The sequence below is a fragment of the Osmia lignaria genome, chromosome 6, assembly GCF_051020975.1.
Source record: "Osmia lignaria lignaria isolate PbOS001 chromosome 6, iyOsmLign1, whole genome shotgun sequence".
NCBI lineage: Eukaryota > Metazoa > Arthropoda > Insecta > Hymenoptera > Megachilidae > Osmia > Osmia lignaria.
The window spans coordinates 1,453,329-1,479,790 of record NC_135037.1 but is presented as its reverse complement, the minus strand read 5'-3'; the positions used below and the strand labels follow the sequence as shown (position 1 = coordinate 1,479,790).

The following is a 26,462-nucleotide window of genomic DNA, read 5'->3' as shown; positions in this document are numbered from 1 at the left end:
AAAAGTATTTGAAAATGAAGAGCATAGTCGCTTCTAATCGAAGCACGTTTTCGAGTTCGACGAGTGAGAAGGCCGCGATAAAAATCTTTATTTTTCTCGGCTAGCAGCGTCGCCACTTAGACCGTAAGGTGCTCGCTCGAGGGTGCTACGGACTTTTTTCCCTTCTTTTTTTCCATCTCGCACCGCCCCCTTCTCGACCCTCTTCCTCCTCTTTAAACGCACGTTTCCCTCATAATATCGTAACGAGGTTCGCGAGGCGAAAGAAAGAAGCTCGCTGGACCATCCACCTCGTCTTCCCGGTTGCCAAGAAGGTCTGCGAACTTTCTCGGCACTGCTTTCTTTTAAAAGCCTTAACGAGTCTCCGGCTTTCTGCTAAAACGGACACACCGAACCTTATTAGAATATTTGCGCGTTGCGAACCGGCTTAACGCTTCGTCGCCATCGAACTTAACTGCCTTTTAGATAAATACAACGCTGATAAGGGGTAGTTGTATTTGAAAATAGATGAAAGACTATTCGAAAAGAAACTAGGATGCTTATGCAGAATTTTAGCATGAAAAGTTGTAACAGTTTTCCGCAAGAAAAAGCGCGAAGTCCCGGAAAAGCTCGCAGTGACGAACCGGGTAATTGTCCCGCGAGTTGGCTGCCGTTTCCGGCGGAAGTTAATGTCCAAGTCGAAGGAAGCACGACTCGGCTCCCTCGTAGTTATCCTACTAGGAGGAGAGCACTCGGCTACACAAGTGTGCCAGCCTGAATAAATAATTACTCGGATGGAAAGTCAAACAGAGGAGGAGTCGAGGTGGCTGAGTTAGAAGATTCGTATATTACGAAAATTACTAAGAAACTTTTCGATTGACTGTTTCTTTTTCTTTTTTTGTAAATATCGTAATTGAAAACGAAATCATATTTCTACTTATTCGATTCCCAACACCTTTACCTTTCAAACTTCAACGTCTCAAAATACTTGACGGTTGCATTTTCTAATTATTATAGTTCAAGCAGGCCGACTTCGAACTCGATTACGGCACAGCGACTTGGCAACTCGCTAATTAGGAAATTAGTTCAACCATTAATTCCCCATATTCCCCGACCGAGGAACTTCCTCTCGTTTGCATATCGACCAGCTCGACACCGAGTACAAACATATTTTCATGATAAACAATACCGAGGAATTAAAACATAATCTCGATTAACAAAAATTATTGTTCTACGGATAGTTAGTATAAAATCAATCGTCGCTGACGAAGCAAACTTATAACGTTACGGTGTCGCGTGACCGTACCACTCTGTCGGACAAATTTACACGCCTCTCCGTTTTCATTCATAAACCGGCTCGCAGGTGTGCCACTACTACCGCCTTACCTAACGTCCGTACAACGGTAAGTGGCGTGGTAAACAGTAGTGAAACGAAACACCTTTGACAGCGTGAATGAAAGACGCGCGTTTAACTCTAATCACTGTTGGTGTTTCACTGTTTGGTGTTCCGAATATCAGATTTCAATATTAAGGGAAGAGGAAACAAGGTATGATCGTGGTCACCGAGGATAAATGAAACACAAGCAATATTAGATTTTAACGGATAAGAAAGAAAAACAACTGATTTTATTATATAGAAAAAATGACTTTAAAGGATACCGGCTGTAAAAAACCCCAGACTCAAGTGGGGAAAAAGCCTGGTTCCATAAGCAAAATAAACTACAACAAATAAAAGAATAATACAACAACAAAACGATAATATATATATAAGAAAGTAAAACTATAACCTAGAGATTAAAATACTATTTGAATGATCATTCAAGCTTATGACTATCGCACGCAAGAGCTCTTTACCATCCGTACTCCTAGGGCACCTCGCCGACGTCGCAGCCAATCGTCGCGGTCCTCGCACAAATAAATCCTGATCACAGGAGGCGTTCCCCAATTGAGAACCAAACAGTCGTGATCACACGAGCTTAAGATTGCACCCAGTGCATTTCCTGGTCACAGGAAGCGTCCCGCCAAGTGGGGACAAAAAATGACCGTGATCACACGGCCCCAAATGCACTCAGTGCTTCACACGCAGAGGACGCACGCCCGATTAAACTCGCGCACGTCAGCCGATCGCCCCCAATACAAAATAAAAACACAAAAGGAACACAAAAGTATCTCAAACGCACGAAGGCCAAAAATACGAGTGCAGAGGTCACGGATTCTCGTCTGAATGTCGGGCCCAGTCCCGAACGGTCCTTTCCACCCCCACACTGCTCGCGCCTGCGTATTGCAGCGTGGCGCTGACACTCATGCCCCCCTTCTCGTGGCGTCAAATTTGAATCCTACAGCTCGGACCAATTAAAGAAAAGAAATGCGAAACCCGAACAGTTGGCAAACAACGAGGCACGAGTAAATCGGTCTTGTTACACTACTCGATACGCGTACTTTTAATCGCTAGAATTTTTTAAACAATCGTGAAAGACAGTTGCAGATGGAAATTTGAAAATTAATTCCACGACTGTTATCGTTAATATTCTTTTCGAGCAGGTAGATTTCGAAGATTAATGCGACACTGTACAGAATATTCCGTCACGGACATAAAGCACCAAGCGATTCGAACGACCCGTCATTTCTCGACGTTTTAATTACTTGATATTCAATTACACGCGGCCTCCGTTTTATTAACTGGTTTTACGAGGCTGCCAGTCATTACGACACGTCGAGCGTAAATTTTAGCCGCTGGCTGGTTTCGTCTTCGCCAGTGATCGGCCACTGATGAGATCCCATAAAAGGAGGAAATGGAACTTTGTCGCGGTGGCTGGATTGTAACATCGACGCGAAAGCTTTATGGGCCACCCTGGGATGTACCGTTCCTCCTGGGATCAACTTTTATAGATTCCGCTGGCTTTGACGCTGATTGTAAAATCAATCGAACTTGACGAAAAATCGATTTCCATCGAGTGTTTTCCTTGTAAATAATCTGTCGAGGAAAGTCTAGACGTTTTGGGTCTCTTAATGGGATCGGACTTGTATGTTTTCTTATCGATTCTGATTTCTTGCTGATCCCGGGATATTTCGAGCGGAAGCCCTGCTAATCTCTTCGGATGATTTTCATTTTCAAGAATAATGCGTTAGATTAATAATTAAATTTCTAACAAGAATATTAAATTAAATGAATAATTTTTAAATCAGGGATCTCTCCATGGTCCGCCGTCCAAGGATTAAAGGTTAAAGCTTATCGCACACCTTCTCTTTCAAATTTTCCACAGAAATGTTATAGTATTAACTAATCTGTGATATTGTTTTTTAAATTTTTAATGAAATTCTCCGAAATTCAAGACAAATGAAAGATTATCTCCGCAACATAAAGGTACTCAAAAAATGATAACACCTAGAAATCCGGGTTTCCTAGTCGACGTTTTCCTACCCAAACATGTACTCTCGACCCATCGAATATGCGCATAATAAAAGATTAAAGTATACAGTGCGCGAATCTGACGGGAACTCGATTGGATGGCATCTCGGAAACGTGTCACACCTTGCGGTGAAAAATATGTACCATACACGACGTCCTCGAACATTCCCGGCCCCAACAGACTGCATTTTACATATTTACGTGAGAAACGCACGCGCCAAAATACATTGTCAATTGTGCGATAAATAAATTTTGTTTGTTTCTATTCCGCTGAAACTTCGCCGAGAATATTTTTCATTCGAAGAACTTCGGATTCCATCGAGAGAGAAATTTGTATCCTCGATCGTTTGTACGTGTGATAAAAATTCTTTGAATGAAACCGTAAGAAAAATTGGTACTCTGGTGACCTAGAGGATCGTCGAAAAAGAAAAATGACCAAAGGGATGGAAAACTGTCCCCTCTACCCCTTATAGCATCCTATCGAGGATGATTCTCGTCACGCGGAGTTTACCACTGATCTCGTTAAAACTAAAAGTCGAGCGGAACCGAGCACCGAAGCGTCTCCCAAATCGGTTTTTCGCGACGGGAATGAACGCGATAAATTTTTCGCCGGGACACTTACGGAAAATTCTCACGGGTATAAAGAGTTATTCTTCGGACCTTTCGAGATTCCACGGGATAACTTTCCTTTCTCCCTACGACTCTCGACTGTCCTCGGGGTGGTAATGATTCATTGGCTGTAATAAACTTCTGTCAAGTACCGACCAACGATATACCAACCATCCCCCTTGGGTAATCTTCATTTTCTTGTCGAACTTTTTAAGGGTTGAAATACTTCGAATTTATCGCAAAGTCAAAGCTAATATTTTTCACGATCTTTCAGAAGGATTTCGTTTCAACAAGACGGTTAGTTGTTTCGAGGGATGAAGGATGCTCGACGAGTATGTCAGGGGTTGTTGCCGATGTTGGAACGGTAGAAAGAGGAATATTGCCGTAATATTGTTCCTGGATCACGTTTCCCGTTCGAACGATTGATCATGTTGAACATTGACGGTCAGGAGCGTATTAAGGGAACATGTGCCATCTTTTTTCGTCCCTTCCTTATCTGACCTGGGTGTCGCTATCTTCGCACGGTTCGGTGTTTGCTTTCCTTGACGAGGGTTCTAGTTTTTATTTATAGCGTCTCAGCTTATCCGTGCCGAGAGATGCCTGCACTTCCTCGAATGCAAATTGACCCAGAAATTTATAAAAAAAACGTTGCAAATATAAAAAATTAAATGCCTGAAAATCCGAGCCACAACGTCGATTCAAGCGTAGTGCTATCGAAAAATTTATCGCAAAAAGCCCAGATACCGTGTATGGAACATGACTGGTCCCTCTGCAGTATCCATCTCCCTGTCTCTGCTTCTCTTCGTCAATGTTACCTTTCACCTGAGTTGACGATCTGCCACTACTATCACTCGATAATGCATTCAACGTCTCGTCAATGGCAAGCAACATTCGTTCTCCCTTTCCGTGCATGTACCAGCGAGCTTTCGACGCGTCTGTATAATCATTTACAAGCGTACAAGACCGGCACCAGTCACACCATGTACGGTGAATGGTCTGTTATTAATCATATCAGAGTGTGGACAGGCTGGCCCGTTAAAATACAATTCGTTCGACGGCTGTATGGAACAGCACTTTTGCATATGCAACTCATCATCTGGTTATTATTTAGAAAAAAAAAACAAAAAAACAAAAAACGAGAGAAATTGATGAATCGTCGCTAAGGGTACGTTCAAAAATGTTCTATAAACGATTATAGGATTTAGAAAAATATCAAAGTTCCAACTTCTTCGTGAATGCAATTCGAACAAAGCGTTCAAAGAGTATTGATTCAACTTGCAATAGAGAATTGGAGTATTCTTGATAAGACGTCCCAGTATTTGTTATCAAAAGAGACACAAAGAAGCGGAACGAAAGGCCTCTATGATCTCTTATCGAACACGTAAAGATAACCATAAACCGTAAGATAGCTGAATTCAGGGAATGCAAACGTATAAAGTTTCGAGAAGAAGGAGAAAACAGCGTTAAAAAGGAATATGAGATCATATCGGAAAGGGTTGTTTCCAGTTGCAAGGAAGGACATCGAAAGTCCATCTAAGGGGATGGTTGGCCGTGACATGACGAGTTTTAAATTTCCCTTGTCGTTTGGTGGTTGGGTATCAGCTGGAGGGTCATAATGTCGGCAAAAATCCAATATCGTATTCAATAAGCTCCTCCAGCTCGCAAGATTCCACCCCTGACCGTTTCCAGAGTATCTCTACCACCCTCTGCAACCGATGACTAACCCCCTCCGCCGACACGCTCCAAGATTTTCTCCCCCTCTTTATTGACTTGGAGGGTTCTATCTATCTGGTTGGTTCTGATGAAACCGAGCTCGGATTATACCCAGTATATATTCCGGAAGAACTCACGAAGAAGCCTTGAATGATGATAAGGGTGGTCGGGAACGGTGGAGTTGGTGAAAAATTTCATTGACCTACGCGTCGATTCTTTTTTAACAAATTGAATTTGAGTGTATAATTAAATGGAAGTAGAATTGCGACCTTCCGGACGGATCCTGATACGAGGAATCGAGTTGACAAAGAGAAAAATTTCTATAATTCCTAATTATAATTTTTATAATTTCTCCACCCGCAAGTTTTCCAATTTGCCAAAAATTTCCAAACGATTTCCAGAGAAAAGCCCGAGTTCCGTGTAACTAAAGCCGCGGATAATTTCATACCCCACGAGGAATTTATTGAAAGCAATTTCCGTCGGGACTGCGATATAAAAAAAATGAAAGGAAGTGGAAAAAAAGCATCGAACTAACTGCATAATGAATTTACAACGGTTTTGCTGAATTCCCGCCGCGGTTACAAGATTAATTAACTGCTAGGCGGTAATTCGGCACCGGTGTGTACAGGTGATGCCAAAAGTGCGCAACGATTAGGAAATTTTCAGCTTCGCTCGTTGATAGTCTGACCAATGACGGAATGTTACTACTGTGAAATCGTCGCTGATCAATCGCTCGCATGAAATTCCTCTATTAAGCGTTAATTAATTTACTGCTTTCGTATTTTTCTGTTTCTAAAAAGTATTTCCCCTGAAAGATCGGGCTATGTGAACCTGGCACCTGACTTTTAAAAAATTAACTTTTTTGGGGGAAAATGGTAGTATATCGTTTGTAGTTGATTGTAGTAAAAATAGTTTCGTTTGTAGTTGAATAGTTTAAAAGTTATGAGCAATTTAAACTATTCAACTACAAACGAAAGGAAAATCACTACAAACAACTGCAAACGATTCCCTATCACATGGAAAAGACGGATTTTAAAAATATTAAAAATTGACGAAGTTGGCTGAGGCGTATAAATAATCACCTACAACTATTAAACTATTCAACTACAAACGATTCTGAACCAGTTGGAAAAGTTGGATTTCAAAAACATTAACAATTGACGAAGTTGGCTGATGGGTATAAACAATCACCTATAACTATTAAACTATTTAACTACAAACGAAACTTTTTTTACTACAATCAACTACAAACGATTCTCTATCACATGGAAAAACCCGATTTGAAATATCTCAATGTTGGGTGCGGGTCAATTTTTCAATTTTATTTATTTAATAATTGATCCAACTACAAACGAAACTATTTTTTCTACAACCAACTACAAACGATATAGTACCATTTTCCGAAAAAAAAGTTAATTTTTCAAAAGTCGGGTGCCAGGTTCACATAGCTGAAAGATCGCAAGCTTTATCAAACAACCGTGTTTTCAATTCAATAAACTGAGAAACGAAGTAATATAAGGTCCGAGAAAAATTGCTTTGTCGTTTCGCTCCAGCTAACGCCGGTTCGCAATCAAAGACACCGTAACCTCGTAAATTACAGTTTGCGTGACACTGTCTTATCTAGTTATACAGGAAACCTCCTGTTTCCACGCAGTCAGTTTCTGAACAACGGTACACCGTTGCGTTCATTATTTTTCCTTCCAAACTGTGCGGTTAGAATCGTGTATTCAAGAAAGTCTAACTGTATCTTCTAATTGCACAGTGATCGGCTAGACGAATGTGGAACGCGTCAGTGGAGCGAGGAAAATAGTCGAGCACCGTTAAGTCGAATGAAACTGTTCTTCGTCTTACCGATAAAAATCGGGACCGATTCGATTTTCCCGCCCCGTCGGATTTTTCTCGGTTCGACAACCACGAATAGAGAAGCTCATATTTCACGCGAGCCACCGTCCCTGCTTTCCGATATCAACGGCGTGAAACACGAAAAAGAAAAAAAAAAAAAAGAAAAATGTGAAATAAAGTTTTACGACACGGGACACCAACACAAAGGAGCATTTTGCAATTTCGTTTGGTTACACGGCTCGATCGAAACACGGACGTGTAGAAAATCAAGCTCGCGCAAATGATATTGAAAAATAAAAAAGAATCGCGGCAGGGAATTGTATCAGGAATTATTTATCGGCCAATAACGAGCCACGAATTCGATGGCGATCGATTCAGATGAGCTGCAGAATTTCCAACAGCTCGATACGAGTTCTCGCGTCAGATATTATTTCCCAATGATTCGGAATCACGAAACTCATCTGCGAACGCAATTGCGAATCGTGTCGGGATTTTCGATGAATTAATACTACGACACGCGGGACTTCGTTAACCCCTGCCATCGATGTAACCCATTATTCGTGATGTCGGAAATGAAATTCTCAATTTTTAAAAGATTTTCTCTTCAAAATTGGCCGGATATCTATTATTATAGATGTAGATCTACCATCTTAAAATTTCGTCCAAAGCGCTCCTTAGCAAAGTTGAAAAATCGATTTTTCAAAAATATTATTTTCTCAAAGTATATAGATAGTCTTAAGAATATTTTCTGAAAGTTTTAAACCTTGCCGCTGAAAATTTTCGAAGATACAGGCCCTTTTGTATCTACCCGAGCCAGGCAGCAGACTCCCCCTTACTTCTTTGGATACCCATCTAATACATTGTTTTAGACTATTTATTGTGTGAGCAGACCATAGATGAAGTTACAGCCGTTAAAACGAGGTTGATTGTTGATTCTCGAAGGTAAGTGAAAAAAAAAAGTTATCTGCATGTAACTTACTTTTAAAACTTTAAACGCGTTTTTCTCGAAACTGTGTTTTCAAAATCGGTGACCACGATTTCTCTGAAACTATTGCGCCGATCTAAATGAAATTTTCAGGACTTCTTAAGAACATAAAAGACTAGTACGTGATCGAAGGATTTTTTTTTATGTTGCACATTTTCAGTTTTCTGGACGAAAAACGGTCGATATTTTACCTGAAAATCGAAGTGTTGACTTTAAACATCCGCTATTTTGTCAAAAATCAAATTTTTTCAAAATCCTTATCATCACGTACTAGATTGTAGTATATAGTAACAAAATTATTTTGCCTGTTTGTTTCAGATAACCTGGGAACGCAAATCAAGTATTTTTTCAAGGCGCCTCGGGAATATTACAATATTTCGCTATAAACAGCATATTTTTACTTGGAAAAATTCCTGAAGACTCTTCAATAGTTCTATTGTAATGTGTAAAAAGTTGAAACAAATATATTCATATGGTTTTCCAAAAAAAATCACAAAAAACGGCATTTTTTTGGCCTCGCAACTGTATATAACCCCTTAAGAAGAGAAAATCGAACAGAAAGAAAAGTGAAAAAATGTTGCTGTTGAAAAAGGGAGATCGTATTTTGAAAATCAGTAGACAGCATACGCGATTCGACGCCATATGACGGTGCTCGTTGCGTCCATGACCGGCAAGAACCTCCTGTTTCTTTCCGTTCCAGCCATGGAATCGATGGAAAGGGGAACAGGGGAGCGGAAACGGCAGGGTAATGGAGAAAATTCGGGGTGGCTGAGAGTAGAAATAAGGCGATCACTATGCATTCGACGCCCTTACCGAGGGTAACCGGCTACGCTGGCAGTATCGTAGCTACCAATAAAAGGATCCCACCTTCGAGTACCGTTTCAGATTTCTCTTTATTTCGGCATCAGCGATCGCTCGATGCTCGCTGGCCCGGAGAATCGTGCCAGGAGGCTGTCGAAACGACGCTTCTAGCAGATGCCGTGGCTCGTTTCGAAGCGTGAAACCGAGCAGATTTCTCGAGCCGCGACGACCTAACGTTGAAACGAAACGATACGGAGTACGCACCGATTCCTCCGCGCTACCGAAAACTATCCTCCTCCGATATTGAGAATCTTCGATGATCGATCGTCGAACACGTGCGACGCGACAGATCGCCGGATCTTTTAATCGAAAGTACGAAAACGGAAAAGCATCGGTCCTGCAACGGCAATTTCAGAAGATGGGCAAGTGCTGCCGGGCAACTTCACCTAAGTCGTTTAAAGCTGAACATTCTATCGAGACGAGAGAGAACACCGGGAGCCACGATGCTACAAGGGAAGAAATAAAATGATATTATGGAAGAAAATGCAGCATATTGGCTCGAGAAACTTACCGTATATATGTATATATGTTTACGAACATCCGGCTCAATTTGAAATTCAACTATTCATTTTTATTACATCCCCGGTTGGAGATCACTTTTTGTAATATATTTATGTAATTCATGAGAGAATTGAAGCTATCAAAATAATACCATTCCGGAATGAAACTAGCAGCTGTACTCTGCTTTTCGTGCGAACAGCTACGGGCTGTAATCGAAAATGTAATCCCAACATAAAGTTTGGGCCCTAACTCTGTTGCATGTTGTTTATATTATACAATATTGTATAAATTAATCTGAAACAATCCCAGGTGGATTTTACATTAACATTGTGAAAACAGAAGAAACACATGAATTAACAACAATTATTAAATTTCGTGATATAATCCTTCCATTCGTCGCTTTAAATTATTATTTATTTTGTTTTCACAAAATTATAATTTATAATTTCATTCTTATAATTAAAATTTAATCAATTTGAAATAAAAAAAACTCGAAAAACTGTGTTTTTCGGGCTGATGTTCGAGGAAATTCATTAAGAGCCCCGGCCATGATAGGCGGTCGATTACGGAGACGATGAATCTCACAGACACCGCGTTCGACCGATACAGACTCGCATGCACACACGGGGTCACTAGTAATCGTTGCTCCGTTAATTCTGGTTAGTCGACTGTAAGGGATAGTCGGTTGCCTGTGAAAACGCATTAAATTCGACTCGGCGAATCCATTTTCCGCGTGTCGGTTTCCCCCCGCGAACCCGACCAGCCGCAAATGCGAGAAAGTAAACCGACCGAGAGCTGTCCACCCGATAACCGACTGATAAATATGCGCGAAATTAAACGCATTCTTAGACCGAAGCGTTAATGAGCTTCGATTAAATTATTTTATAAAAAAAGGAAAAACAGTTGTATCATAGGACGAAGGAAATCGATGGTATTAAAATTGAAACAGCAGAAACACGAATCCATCATTTTTCAACAGCCGGAAAATGGTCCGCGCCCGGCGGAAAAATCACTCGCGACCGATGTTGCTCTGCGATGTTTCCGTGCTGTGACAACACGACTGGAGCGCGCGATAATTATCGAACGTCCGACAGAATCAATTAACCGTCCCCGCTCGTTGCTGCTATCGATCGACGCCGACAGCGGAAAGATCGATTATATATCGCGCGTCGCGATCGCGTAATTAATGACTCGTGGCGGAACGATTAAACCTCTCGGGTGGTCTGCTCGTGAATTACGCTCTTTTCTGTTCGCGATCCTTGCTAAAACTGACGCCGAATTAGCCTCGATCAACGAATCGGTTGAAAAATAATTGTTAACCGATATTTTAAATCGTTACTCGACAGCTCTGGTATTCGACATATTCGAATAGCCGCGCATCTCTAAATGAAATATTTTTCAATAAAAATATTCAGCGATATTTCGCTGCATTTCTGGAAACCGTTTTTTCCATAGATTCTCATTGAACGAAGAAAAAATTACATGAATCGGTTCGTTTTTCTGCTACGCTTTATAGGACCAGTAAGCGTAGTAATTCTGAAACGAGACTTCAAGATCCTTGCAATTCGTGACACTAATTTGAGATAGTTTTCCGAGTGAAACAGACAGCTCGGAATTTCTGCCTTCAAAGTATCAGTCGGAGAGGAGAACGGTTGAATAATTCGCCCGGTGCCCTATCTTTCGTGTCTTAACTTTCCTCGTGAAACTTTAACGACGCCTTTCCAGCTTTCCGCGCGCCGTTCAGTTTGATTTTCGGCGCATAATTGCATTTCGATTGAAATACTTCCTGGAATCTATTAAAACATTTACTTTACCAAAACTGTTCAACGAGGTAAACAATGCAATTTAGAAATCGATGGAACCGAAAATGGTAAGTATAATTCAGATTTCTTACTATTTCCGCGCGAACTTTCTTCTTTTACTTTGACCCGGACATTCTACTTTATTATACCGAACAACGGTTTAATAAGCTCGCCTTTCTTCTTTACGACCAACGTAAAGATATCGCGAATGGGTCTTACGATTCGTTGATAAAACGGACACAGAACTTTTCCTTATATCACACTCGGAAAAATGATAATATACTTTAATTAGAAAATTCAATTTTCTCAAAATAGAGCCTCGAAATAAATAATAAAAATTGAAAACAAAAAAAACAGAAGGTAACAGCACAAGAGTTTAAATTCAAGTTGCTGTAAATAATACCGAAGAAGAAAAATCATTGCTGGAAAATCGGTGAAAGATAATACCATCTTCTGTATGCGGGATCGATAGCATAGCTCTAGTAGTCCGAGGTTCGAGCTGGTGCTCGAATTTGTTGGAGATTCTTTGATTTCAGGAAATTGAAGTCGAGTCGGTCTGTTCGTGTCGGGATTACACGAGGGTTGCACGGGGAGGGGGAGGAAGGTCGGACTGGAACATCTTTTAGATCGTAAGGAAGGGAGCTGATGTATTTGATCGATCTCCCAGCGTCAAAGTATCCCAGCACGAGGAACGATGAAATCTTAGCCGAGGAAATGAAGCTTCTACCGTTGAGTCGGTTAGACGGTTTCGCTATTCTTTTCGAAGGTGCTCGAAATTGAATCATTTTGACAGAATAACAATGAAACGGTTCGCGCGTATTCCGCGTTTCGGGAACGTATGTCGCGAACGGGCTGAATATTTCAAGCGGAAAGATACATCGAGCTAGCATCGAGTCGGAGAAGTTTCCACGCATCTGTCGCGAGCAACTTAAGCAGGGTAGCCTGCGGTTTCACCGCGTTCGCATTCCGCTTAACTTCACCGTTCCCACTCGCACGCGATTCCATATACGCGCCGCGATACGATCGATAGCTGCTCGTTTAATTAAAGCAACCGCGTGATTGAACGATGTGAAATCGCGGCTAAAAACTGAGGAGGCCTTGAATACGGATACTTCATCCGTCATCCTTTCAACCGGTTGGAATTTCTTAATTTTATGCTCGCTGGACCAGGTGTTGATTCGAAGATTAAAAACAGAAACGTAAATTCCAACTGGCTTCGAAATAAATTGTAAGGCTTGTTGACCATGAAACTGGTCGATGCCGACCCTGAGCCGGAACCGAGAACGAAAGTGATTCGGCGTTTGCAACCTTAAGTCGTTCTCGGTTGCACAATCGTGGCGGCGACAGCACGCGAATAGAATATTCATGGTTCGAAGCGGTGAGAGGAGGAATCCCAGCTCGCGAGGTGGGTGTCGAGCAGAGGTGTTTCCCCGGTCTTCAATCGTATATCATTGGGACATTAAAGACCGCCTCGTTGTGTTTTATTAACCTTTCTATTTTAGAATTCTAAACGGGTCTGTTGACGAGCGAGATTTTTTAAAAATCAACTTGTCAGAGCGATCGTATCATTTTTTAAATCACACTCGTCGTAAATTTTACTGAAGAATCTTTTAAATGAGGAAAGAAAGTAAAAGCCAAGAGAAAGAGTAGAAATCGCGCGCGATTTGATTGTTCGCCACGTCGGCCGAGTAGAATCGCGCGAGATCGTTTTCGCACGCGGCGATGAAAGTAAATCGGTATTCGCGTTCCTTCGTCGCGCCGTGACAAAACTTCACGGGAGAACAAAGTGTCGTTAACATCGGCCGGGTAGAAATCGTGAGAGATATCCGGCTACCGCTTTAATTAACTGCCAACTTACGTGACTTAACGCGGAACACTTACCTGACCCGCGAACGCGAGAACATTACTCCTTTCTATAATTTTCGATTATTTTCAGACGGAAATTTAACGCTGCGACTTGATAAGTCACGTTTCACCCGCAATCTCGAGTTAATTATCAGTCATTATGGTCATTTAGATTGCAACTTAGGCAGAGAAACGTAAGAGTTACAAAGTATTACAAACATTGCGGCTTGTTACTTAACCCTTGAACAGCGGATTCTGGGTCACTCGAGACCCATAATTACAAAACACGTATAGCGATGTTAACCTAAATTTAAATATGTAATTTTTCAACGAAAGAGTTTCGTATAATATTTAAAGGAACGGTGTAAAATTTAGAAAATGAAAATCGTATGAAATACAAAATTACATTGAAATTGGGGCTCTCTCCGTGGTCCGCCATCCGCGAGTTGAAGTATTTGGGTAACTTGAAGTTCAAGCATTGCATTGTCTTACATAATGATTCTTGTAATTATAGTCACCAGAATCACTGACAATAGAGATCATTATGGTCTACTAAAGACTTAATTTCAAAGCGTTTATTCGTATTGGAAGAAAGTAACAGGCTACCTAACTGATTCGATCAAACGTCAAGTGGATAGCCTACTTCTAAAGTTGGTAGGAGAATTGATGACTCAACGTTCAAGGATAGACGAGTTTGAAGAACCCAGAAGATTATTTCACACGTTGAGAAACAGTTTCATTTATAATCAAGCAACAACCGGAACACTTAGCGCAGGAGTAATTAACGCGTTTCGTACCGCGTGAAATTTAAAGTTTGCGGTCAATGCTTAAAACCAGGTACTAAGATTATCCCTGATATTTGCATATAGAAAACCAACATAATGCTTCGTAAATTTTCTAATTAACGAATTAAATTTCCGATGACGATCGCTTTGGAATGAAAATTAAAGAAAAATGAATGTAAAGTCATAGAAGACACAGGAATATCTACCGAAGGTGCCCGGAAACGTTGAGAAGCATCGGCTTCCGGTACCCCGAGCTGTTCTCACGGCGAAAGGAAAGTAAATCGTCGTTGCGTGAAACACGAAACTATGCGGTCGTTCCGGTGTGTCGCGACGAATTTCTTCGTTCCGATGAATAAAGTGGCGTCGCCGAGCGGAAAGGGTAAGCACGAGAGTAACGAAAACGAGAAAGAGGATCATCCAGCGGGTGAAGCCAGCTCGAAAGCAACTTGACGTCCCTATGTTGGATTTCAAAGAGTCTTTTGGCAGCGAACCGCTGCGATATGTCATCCTGTTAAGCACGTACACGACCGTAATGTCGTTCGCATTATGCTTCGATCGAACGACATTACGATTTTAGTGTCGGCTATAAAACTGCGTGTTTAGTACCACCGAACGAAAGTTTCAATGTATTATCGCTGACACCGACAAATATTTCAAACTCACTGTTTTTCCGATAGAAAATCAATGCTTCGAGTTAATTTTGTTACAAACTGAACATGTGAAACTTCGTTATTTTATTTTATTTTTAAGAATTCAAAATTCCCGCTATTAACGGTTCATCTACGTCTATCATTAGTGAAATAACAAATTATTCAATATATAACCTGATAGTGGAATTATAACGTTTCATTGAATCGCAACGTAACGTTTAGAAATTTGATAATTAAACGAAGCATGCAACGCAAAGCCTGTTCTTTTGTTCAAACATTACAGCGACTGATGAACGTGAATGCAGGCAGCATTATCGATAATACCTGTGTTCCGTGAATCGTAACAAAATTAGCAAACACGGAAGCGCGTTATCTAAACAGCCGATAATCGTACGCGATTACGAATGAATTGTTCTCATTAACGTGGGGAAATAAATCAATTTCTCGTGTGAAATTTAACCCTCGCCGGTCAGGTGATCATTGAAATTCGCATAATCTAATGAAAAAAAGAGAAAATCGCAAAGTACGCCCTTGGCGCGAAAATGAGATGGAAAAAGTTGACGGAAATTGGCCGCAGCCGAGGGAAGAAAGAAAAGCGCGGAAATCGCGTGTATAGCCCCTGAGAACCAGGTTGAAAATTAATTGCAACCCAGCCACCGCGTAATTAGTAATTTTGTTCTAATTAAGGAAGACTATTCGCGCGGAGGAAAAACGAGCCGCTTGAGAGCCGTGCGAGGAACGAGCGCAAAAACGGACAGCTGGACGTAAATTAATCCTCGATGAACCTTTTTTTTTTCTCTCTGTCTCTACGTACTTCAAACGGAAATGCTATTTCATACTTAAACATCCGGAATCGCGTACCAATCGTAATATTATAATAATAGACCTCGAAGGGTTAATTTGGTACTTATCTCTTTTTCTAAAAATTTGCAATTACACTAATTAGTAGTAAAGATCCTAATTGAGAAACGCAATGGAGTACGATATATTAAGATATTACTTTGGCTGTGTTCCAAATAAATTTAAATATTTGAAAATTTCCCAGCATCTTTTATAATTTATCAAATTTTCCATTAACAAATTACAAGGAAATAAATGTCAGTAACTGAATATGTAATTGAAAATTGGTTTCATCGGTGCCAAATACCTTCGCTCCAACAATGGTGAAAAAGCAGCCCCTGTTAACCAAGCGTAAAAAGACACCCCAAGCATGGTGTTATGATTTAAAGGACATGGATGACACTTATAAAGCGACCATTGTTCGAGCCCTTTTTCCTCTGAGCCAATGGGTCCCCGGTTCAACTGCACGATTCCAGGAAGGGTGGATCCTATTTTGAAAACACCACTCTAACGAGTGGGAATCAAGGAAACAGGGGTGTTAGCATGACCCAGTGATTTACTGGATCCGGTTCACGAGGTGATGCATCAGCTGCCAAAGGAATATCCTATCCAATGGGACTAAACTTTCCTCGTTTCTCTATCTTACCATCCTCCCGTTGCAAACTGATTTCTAACGCGATTAAATCACCGTCGACGTGTATGTTCCGTAATCAACGAACGGTTTAATTGCGAAAAGAATATTCGAACATCGGTGTGCTAAATTTTTAGTTAGAGGGTTAAAAACGGCGAAAAGATAAGAATCGTTCAATTTGCCCAATCGAACGGCCGTGTAAGCTGTAGCAGGCCGGATAAAGGGGGCTTTTCATGGAAATATAGCTAGTTTTTCCCGTGACAGAGCGGAGCGTGCACGCGCGTCTACACATATACGCGCTTCGGCTTAACAAAAGGTTGCCGCGATAAATCTTTCGGCTAGACGGGGTTAAAAATTAACCCGCTTGTTACCGCCAGGGGCTCCCCCCTCGCCCCCGACAGTTTATCACGATCTACGCTTTTATTGTTCGAAGGAAATTTCCCGTGAAGAAAATTCGTCCCCCCCGTATTGTAGGTGCGCTGCAGCGGGCCGTTGCGAAAATATCGCGCGACGACGAAACAATGCAAAAAGAAAGGAAACGCTTTTTTTTTGTTTATCGGATTCGAGCATCGGGCCATTTCAAAGAGTCGGCCATTGATCGATACCGTACGAACCGGAAGCCTGGGGAAAAAAAAGGAGGCAGAAAGGTCGCTAGGGGTCTCGAAAACGATTTGCCTTCGACTGAAATTTAAATTCGTTGAAAAATTTTCAAGACTCATTGTTTCGTTTGCATGTATTTTATTTGTTATCGTTGACAATCTTTTTTACACGTTTCGGAAGTGAAATTAGGGAGACCTCGAGGGGAAAAAAAAATGAAATATCAGGCCTTTAAAAATTAAATTGTATTCTACACTTGACACTTTGCTAAATTGATACCGCAATATTTTGTATAATGTTTATACTCAATATTTTCACATCATTTGGTTTGTAAATGTATTTAAAATTTTAATTTAAAAAGATCTAAACTGTGTTATTATTTTTGTTTTTGCGCCTGGCAACACGAAACGACGCATGATGTGAAATTGCCAATCACAGGATGAAAGGGTATTCAACGAAATATTAATTGTTTTTTACCTCCTTTGATGTATTGAAATTATAATTTTTGTTGTACATTAAGTGTATAGCTGTAAATGGTCTTTTTACTGATTTTTTTATATAAGCGACGCCTTAGAATATAAAACATAAATGATTATATATGAAATAATTTGAATAAATGCGAAATTTAAGTAAAAATTTAAGCGTAGAATAAATTAATATGAAACGATTAGAAAATGAAGCTTCGGCTAATCATCCCTCCGGCAGAAGGTTAAAGAATCAACCGGAAATTCGAGTGCGTTTTCCTTTTCTTCGAGAGTTTCGGAGCGGCGAAGGGAGGAGACCTTGTTTAATTGTGATTAACGTGCAACGGAAGAGGTTACAGCCGGTGAAATAAAATTAAAACGAATAAATGCTGCGCACTGCGGTATTCTAGAGTTGCTCGCGGCCAACACACATACACACCTAAAAGCCACCCCCTTGAAAACCACTCTGCGCACCTCCGAACCATCCCTTCTCTCGGTAACCCCGTGTGCTTCTTCCAACCCTCGGTGCCTTTCTGTCGCGCGTTCGAGCCGCTGTACAATGACGAAAAGCTCTCTGCGTATTTTCGTAGCCACGAAAACCACCCCTTCCCCTCGACCCTCCTAGACGACGCGACGCGAGCCGACGCGACGCTGATGGAAATAACGAGCGACCATTTCGCCGAGCAAAATATTTCTCCGCACGAATCCTGCTAATGATACGAATCCCCGAAAGCCAGAGGTGCCAGTGTTGCTTCTGCCTCTCCTTGTTAAATCTTCATAAACGTTTCGTTTCGCGGCCAAAGATGTCCCCCAACTTTCCCAACCACCTTGCTAATCGTTCATGATGCCGACGAGCTACAAAGCACTTTAAACTACCTTGTTTTTCTTTTTTTCTTTTTCCTTCTAATGGATCCCAACGCCCCAGTGTACGCGGGAATAATTAACTCTCGCGAAACGTTACGGGAAAATACATTCGAATTAGCCTGGTTCGCGTTGCTGGATCAATTACCTGGAAACGCGATGGCACAATGCTACCAGACGAAACCTGCAACTTGCTACTATCGGCGAAATTATGCCAGGCATCGGCTACATTAGGAAGCCATTGTCGAACGAAGCATCGAACACGTTCGAGTAACCGTACACGGTTCGTAGAAGCTCCGATAAATCACGTCAATTAACCGCATCGAACCGTGTCTATTCGATAATTGAACGATCTAAGATCATCACGAATAACGTATCAGTGTAATTAGAAGAAATGAAACAATTTCGTTGGCTGAACACTCGTAGCTAGTAAGTTTATACATTTCGAACGGTTGAAAAATCGAATCGAATCGAATCGAATCGAGAAGGTTTTCCAACTAAATGGAATAAAATACAAACAAAAGTAACAAAGAAAAAAAGTCAATATTTCCAAACTGACGGTGGTGCATGACCAATTTTCCAATTTTCACCTACCGTTCCTGTATCGCTGTTCCATACCAGCGAATCTATCAAATGGTGTACAAATGGAACAAAGGTCAAGTACCCCGGTGTCCTGGTTCTTCCTGGCGAGTAAAACGGTCGGTAAAACACACGAGACTGATAATTGGCACCGATCCTACAACGTTCCAGTCGCACGGCGCTGATCAATGGACGGATTCATCGAACTCAACTGAACTTTAAAGAAATGATTTTGAAAATTCGCGCAAAGCATCATCCGTCAACGTGAAAAATACATAATTTAATACCTGGAAATGTTTCTCTGTTATTCCCTTTCCTTTTCCCTGGTTCCTTTGTTTCCTCAAGTAATTCTTTGCGGAGGAAGCCGGCTCGAAATAAAGAATACAACCGTGACACGTCCAATTTCCGCAACGTCGTTTGCAAACGCGTTAAAAGACAGCTGGAAGAGTATCGAGGATCCGATGAAATTGAGAACATTTCCGTTTCCAGGATTTTCCTACGAGGAATATCGGAGCTGCGCGACTGACAACGATAAAACCCTTTGTAATTCAACGGGCTATAAAATTGTCAGTTTCTTTAACACGTTTTTCGTACACAATGGGATCAAGAAATTTTGACTCGGACAAGATAGACAATACTCGCGGATATATCACAGCGGAGTTCGTGCTGTTCTTGCGAGCGCGCGGAAATTAAAGCGCGTAAAAAGGGTGCAGGTACGCGGAGGGGATGAAAAACCGGCTCATGGTTCATTTGCGGCGACTCGGAGATGAGTTCGCTCGCGACACCATTGTCTGGTAACCGCGTTGTAATTCTCGCAATTCGCGCCGCGATTACAGCGAACACGCGAGATTGTTCCGGGCCCAAAGGGATTCTCTGTTCGCCTAGCGATCGTTATCAGGTAAATTGCGAACGTTCCCTTCCTCGCCGGGGAAAAACTCGAAAAAGCAGAAATCTCCGTCGATGCTGCCTTTCCAGCCGATCGGCGTACCGATTTTGTAAAGACGCAATTTGATAAAAGTTGCATTTCGAATACAAGCATCCTGTTTCGCAGAAACAGAAGGAATAAAGAAGATAAAGTAAACTAGAGCGCCGCAACTCGGCCATTTTTGGCCATTTTTGGCCATTTCCGGTCAGACCCACTAAACACAATGGCGCAAGAATTTTTTCGATAACTCTTACCGTTTGCCCTTGTACAAAATTGACAGAAAATCTAAATGCTATAGCCTCTTTTTCAAGATTTTCAATCTTAGATACGGATTGGCTAATAAATCAGTGCTGTAACATTTGCATGATTACGGTGGAACGAAAGGGCAAGTGATCGAGCGGAAGGAGGTCTGTAAGAAGTAAAAGTAGGAGAGATGAACGGTTGCATGCATATGCAAATTTGCTCCAAGTCGAGGACAACAGGTATCGCCATCCTCCTCGAGTCAACGAGTATAGACGTCGGTCAAATATTTACACGAACCGGTCGGACCAAGAAGCTGCCCTAAAGCGCGATCGAGATTAATCTTTAGCGTGTTTGCCGCACACCAGACGAGCGAATAAATAAGCGGATTAACCGTTTATCGAGAATCTGCTTTTCGTAAAGTTAATGCAACTGAAAGCCGATCAACGGAAGGGTTAATTTCGAACTTCGAAGGGAAACTGGAGGAAAAATAAATTTTCATCAAAAAATCCAGCTGCGTTTCAATTAACCTATGTAGCTTTCCGCGTTGAACTCTGTCGTGACGAATAAAATGAAATCAACGAGAAAGAATGGCAGTAAACAACTAGACTGGTGTAGCCGGGAATGATCCAATTTGATGACAAATTAGAGAATTTTAAAAAGCTACACCGATCTCGTTAACTCCGAGCCTGAATGGCTTACAATACAGTTACATATCTGGCCCGGAAACAAACGCGTTTCAATGGCAATTACACGTGACCAATTATACAAACTGCAACCCCGTCGGTTATTTAACGCGACCCCTGTACACGCTTCAACAGTGCGCAACCCTCGTCGCGTGCGTTTAATTGTCGCATCTTCGGAACTGCAGCGAACAGTGATTGCATTCGGACAGAAAAACAACGAGTAAAGTAATAAAACATTTCATGGTGCATCGAATAAAATTATTCGAGCGACTGTAAGCAAGGTACTGTTATTGGAAGTTGTACGGAATTAATTGAGAAACATGATCGTAAACGGGGGTTTATTTTTTGCCCGACTAGGAACGAGAATGTGGTTCCATCGAATAGCTAACATGCCCCACAATAGAACGGTATGCACGCATACCATACGGGAGAGACATGCGTGGACATCAGAGAGAATCGGGTCACCGAAATGGGAAGCAACGATCAGCCTATTTTCCAGATTCTGAACACATCTACACGTAACGCGTCGTCCACCTACTCGACACGTGAACGAGGAACGCGTAGAATGTTTGGCTCGTCTATGTTAACAAAATCATGCGCCCTCGAATGCATTTAACGAATAAAAATTTACAAGATTCTTCTGAAAAATTGTGTTACATTGTCCAGTGATTCGATAACAGAGATTAAAAGATATTCCAAAGGTTTCCTTTGAAAATTCCCTCCGCCGCATATTACATTCCCGTTAGAGGGATAATATTGAAAGCCAATTGCTGGCTTTGCGTTCAATAAAGGGTATTCTTTAAAAGATAAAAAACGAGAAATACTTAAAATCGTTCGATAACGCGGGTTAGACGGAATCGATGAACGGAAATTAAAGTCTGTCCAGAAACGATCAGATAAAAAACGATACACGAGCTTCGATCAGGACAACTCCGTCCGTTGTTCAACTTACTTTTTTCTCTTCTATCATCTGCATAGTTTTTGTCGTTGTTCCATTGGAAACGATGTTGAACAATTCATAGAAAGAATCCTTTCGAATCGGACAATCTGTCCATCCTCGTAGAATGCGTTAAAAAGAAACGAATTTGTTCGTCCCTCTTAATGGACCGCGAAAATACTTGTAATTAGTAAATTGTATAAATCTGTTGATATATCGTTGCATGTACGAGATAATTCACGGAAAGACGACGCGGAATCCCATAAAACGCGATCTAGTTTTCGAGTTTCTCGCGAAATTTGCGCGACAATTTACGCGAAAGCGAATAAACATCGCTGGTTGGCGGTCGTTAAACGAGCTTGGATAACGCTAAAATATCGCGGTACCGTTTGTTAACAACGCGTATTTCGCGGCTCTGACGTGGGCTACACACGCGCCGCTTACAGTACGTTCTCATTTTTATCGGGCAATTTCGTGGGGGAGAAAGCTCTTCAGAATTTGAACCCGGTAGCCGAGGGTATCGATGCCCCGCGTGTACGCCATCGACTCGTCGGCCGTTTTACGAGCGGTGTAAAACGAGGGTACACCTTGCCGTAAAAATATTTACCGCGTCCACCTTTCTCGGAATATCGAAGGGTCTTTTTTAATATTTCACAAGATGCCTGCATCATGCTATGCGGCTGGGTTTAACAACATCTTGCCCTCCATATTTTGCAAGTCGAACAGCGAACCCCCATTATTTGTTTTTATTCTTATTTTTATATTCAAAAATTTCTTCCAGATCAACGGATAGTTTTCGATCGACGAATTTTAGTTGGGAAAAAAAGAGGGAGAAACGGTCCCTACGAGACCTGGATGAGAAACTTTTTACGAATTTCGAACTGGATGTCCCCTGTCCCGAATGCTCGATCATGCAACGACGCTTGGAAACGCTTCGATCGCGGCTTTCGAATTTAATGGGCGAATCGTTTCCTGCAGGATCGCGCGATTAGTCCGCTCCATTAGAGCGTCAGCGATTAACACCGCCCGAGCGACCCTGGAAAATCGTGATTCAACGAGAAGAATCGTCCTCATCTCGAAACGCGGATTCAGCCGCGATTTTCAGAAGGAAAAAAAAAAATAGAAATATCGTGTTCCAGGGGATATTCGTACCTTCGCAACGTTCGATGAAAGTAGAGCTCGCGATTTTATAATATTACACATTTCAACTGAAAGCCAAAAGGCTGTGAATTCATTTAAAATTTCGTTTTCAATTGCAGTCACAATGAGATTGTAATTAAAATGGAAAAATAATTTCATTTCGAATACGTTCCGCGGATGTAATATTTCAAATTGCAATTTGCTTTTTAGGACTGAATTTCAACAGAACTGATTTGAAACTTCCTGTAAATTGCATTTCGTTGTAAGCGTCCCTCGGATCAGAGAAATTTAAAAGCGACGAGACGAGGAATTATCTTTCATTACGCGTACGCTCGCTAACGATACTCGTTATTACGAAAACAAACAACGTTCGCTGCTTTCTTACGACTCGTGAATCCGAAGACGGTTTCGATAACGGTCACTCTAATTCAGACCTCTTTACCATTCGAATAGCTTTCACTTTGGTCTTCCGCGTCTAACGAGCAAACTGTTACGTTGCATTCTTCGATAAAATTGAATTTATTCATTTTCTATAAAATTTAAGAAAAATAATGTTTTTCTACACCTTCCAGTGTTTGTTTTGTATTAGGTCGTCCCATAAGTTCGTGCCGACTTTTGTATGTATACATTTCACGCCTCGATTTATAAACACAAGGCGATAAGAAACCAATGCACTTCAGTTTATTTGTTTGAGGGCAGTCTAAAAGAGATTTTCGTGGGTATGGGATCGTGAAATAGTGAATGCATTGATTTTTAACAGTTAAAAATGATGAGTGAAATTCGTATTCATTTCCGACATCTAATGTTATATGAATTTCGAAAAGGAAGTTCGGTAACAATTGCGACAAACAATAGTATATGTGCTGTTTGCGGAGAAACTGCTCTTTCATCTCGTAACTGTAGAAAATGGTTTACACGTTTTTAAGATGAGAATTTTTGTTTAGAAGATGAGGAACGTTCTGGGCGTCTTTCTCAGACACACGAAGACAAAATTCAAGATCTTGTAGAGAAATCACTTAATTTATCAGTTCGTGAGATGTCAAATATTCTAGAAATACCAAAAACAACTGTTTATACACATTTAAAGACATTAACATATGGAACCGTTCAAAAAACGGCACGAACTTATGGGATGACCTAATATATATGGATTTTAGCGATTATAGAAAGAGTTAAATAAGTTCCCGGCACACTGAAGAGAAAGAAATTGCAAAACGGCCCCACGCGGTGTGTAACGCGTCAAAAATAAGTTGACGATGGATTTCTATGGTTTATTCACCAGTTGCTTTAGAGCCGTACACGAGCGGCGCGTACCCACGCTTACCTCCGTTCGCGTAAATACGTCCGTCAATCTTTTCAGCCTCGATTCGCGTCATTGTACCAAGAGTAAACGATCTTGACGTTTGCTAATACCAATTTTCCGCTTACGAGACGTAAAAAATCGTTGTTTACAAAAGTTGAACGATATCTAGGTACCAATAATAATTTTATATCACTTTCATAAGAAATATATGTATATTGTAAGAGCGATAATTTGTTGGATTTCTTTTTCAAGCATCGCGTTTAATGACTCGAGTAAATCATCGGATCGTGATGCATAACCAAATTATCTGTAACGGGAATGCTCGAACGACATTGAGAATCAATTCCACCCTGTTTTCTTCGAGTTCACGCGTACCTTTCCGCCGTATTACTTCGCTTGATTAACGTGTTTACGCGGTGAAGCAATAAGAAGAAAAGATCCGATAGAGAGTTATGAAAAACCAGTTGAGTCTTTTCGACTTTGAACCACAGCAAAGCAAAGCAATTTAAACTGTACCACCGGGAAAAGTTAATTTTCAACTTCCTCGTTGGAGAGACGTTAAGGAAAGTCGAGATCAAAGGATTTACTTTTGGCGACAAATTTGTTATCGTTTACCTGAGGTTGTCAATCAGATGAATTAATGACATACTTTAAAGTTATAATCTAAAGAGAAATTATGAAAATCCTTTGCTCTGCGAGAGTCGAAATTTTTGAAATGAAATGTTATCAAAAATTGACGCGGAATTTAAATATTGATTCACGGATGGTGAATTATACGAAGGGATCTAATGAAGCACGTTCGGGTCGTTGTATTCCCGGCACGGGCCATTGAGATTGTTTGCAAAGGCACCACAAGCATCGCATACTGCTAATAAAGACAATAACGAGGATCAGAATCACCGTTACTCACCATGCATTAACCGCTTGCTACACTTTGCGTTACATTTATCGTGGAGAACTCGTTTAATTCTTTGCCTCGTGAACCAATCACGTGACGCGCGGACCGATCACGTGACCCATCGTTCCAGTTTCGAACGTGGAATGGGTGAACATCGGACCGCGAGAAAACGGATTTTTCTTACATCCTAACCGGATGAATTATACCGAGCTGCATCTGCCTTTCGAATCACAGATGCATCGAAAACGTGTTTAACTGTTCGATGCATTCGAGGCGAACGTCTCTGCAACGATAACACGATGCTCTTTTTTACATTTCGATTGTTAAGATTATATGTTCCGTCGCGCGAAAAATGAGGAACGCGGAACAGCGGACTCTGGCTGCAGGCTTGTCGAAGCGTGAGAAAATGTAACGAAATATCCACGAGTTTCCAAAATTATGAATGATAGCCTCGAATGCAATGTCACGACGAGATATCGTTTATGTTTCAAGGATAAACGAATTTGATAAACAACGAACGAACGCATAGCAGTGTTATCGTTTTAACTTATTTTTTGCGCGGGGTAGCGTCGCCAGCGTCGAATACCGCGCACATGGCGACCAAGACCACATCAACGAAAATACATCCAGATTATAACCATGAATAAATTGCACGTACCTTGGTGTCGCGCGACGTGTGGTAGTAGTAAACAAAGGCGAACATCCACGCGCATGACAGGAGCAACACAATTTTCACATTTCGCCGCATCTCTGCCAGTGTAGCTTGCCAGTCTCGCCCCTCGACCGATCGTCCCTTCGATATTTCTCGTGTCCACGTTTCACGGGATGTCCTTCGTTCGAGGAAAACGGGGCACGCACACTCGTGACCGACAACACACCGTACCAACACCGTAAGTCACCATTAACGCGAACCGACCGGCAGCCGAAGCCATACTGTTCGGCTCCGAGGTGTACGGCGGCTATGCGGACGCTCTGAACGCGCGCACGTTTGAGAATCCCCTCCCCAGGTGGCGACACCCGTACGCTTGCGACGCCCACTGAACGCGTTGGCGCGAATATTTGAAACGTCTAAACGAACAGCAGCGCATCGTACACGGCTTTCATGCTGACCTCTCGTCGCGACGCATCGTAACTGCTTCGGGCAATTTTGTTGTATGGATAAAACGTGACACGACTAAACGTTATCTCGACGTAGTACTTCATTAAAGACTGGAAACAACATTGTTTGACTTATATTACAAGAAGGTTTTGATTTCATAAAAGATTGAATAAGGGGGAAAAAATTGTAAATAAAGCTGATGTGTATCATAAATCATATCCTGCAGCGTTTTGCTTTATATAAATTTATAATATTTGCACATATTTGTTATCCTTTGTTAGCGT

The 26,462-nt window shown here is 41.4% G+C and overlaps 1 protein-coding gene across 1 annotated transcript in view; it reads right to left on the bottom strand.

The window, feature by feature from the left end:
• The window catches only part of Pgant2 (polypeptide N-acetylgalactosaminyltransferase 2), a 112,623-nt gene extending 86,581 nt beyond the window's left edge, over positions 1-26,042 (bottom strand). Inside the window, exon 1 of the mRNA XM_034318306.2 lies at positions 25,738-26,042. Coding sequence (XP_034174197.2) covers positions 25,738-25,827 — 90 coding nt within the window. The 5' untranslated portion in view covers positions 25,828-26,042. The remainder of the gene's footprint in view (positions 1-25,737) is intronic.
• Positions 26,043-26,462: the final 420 nt, after the last annotated feature.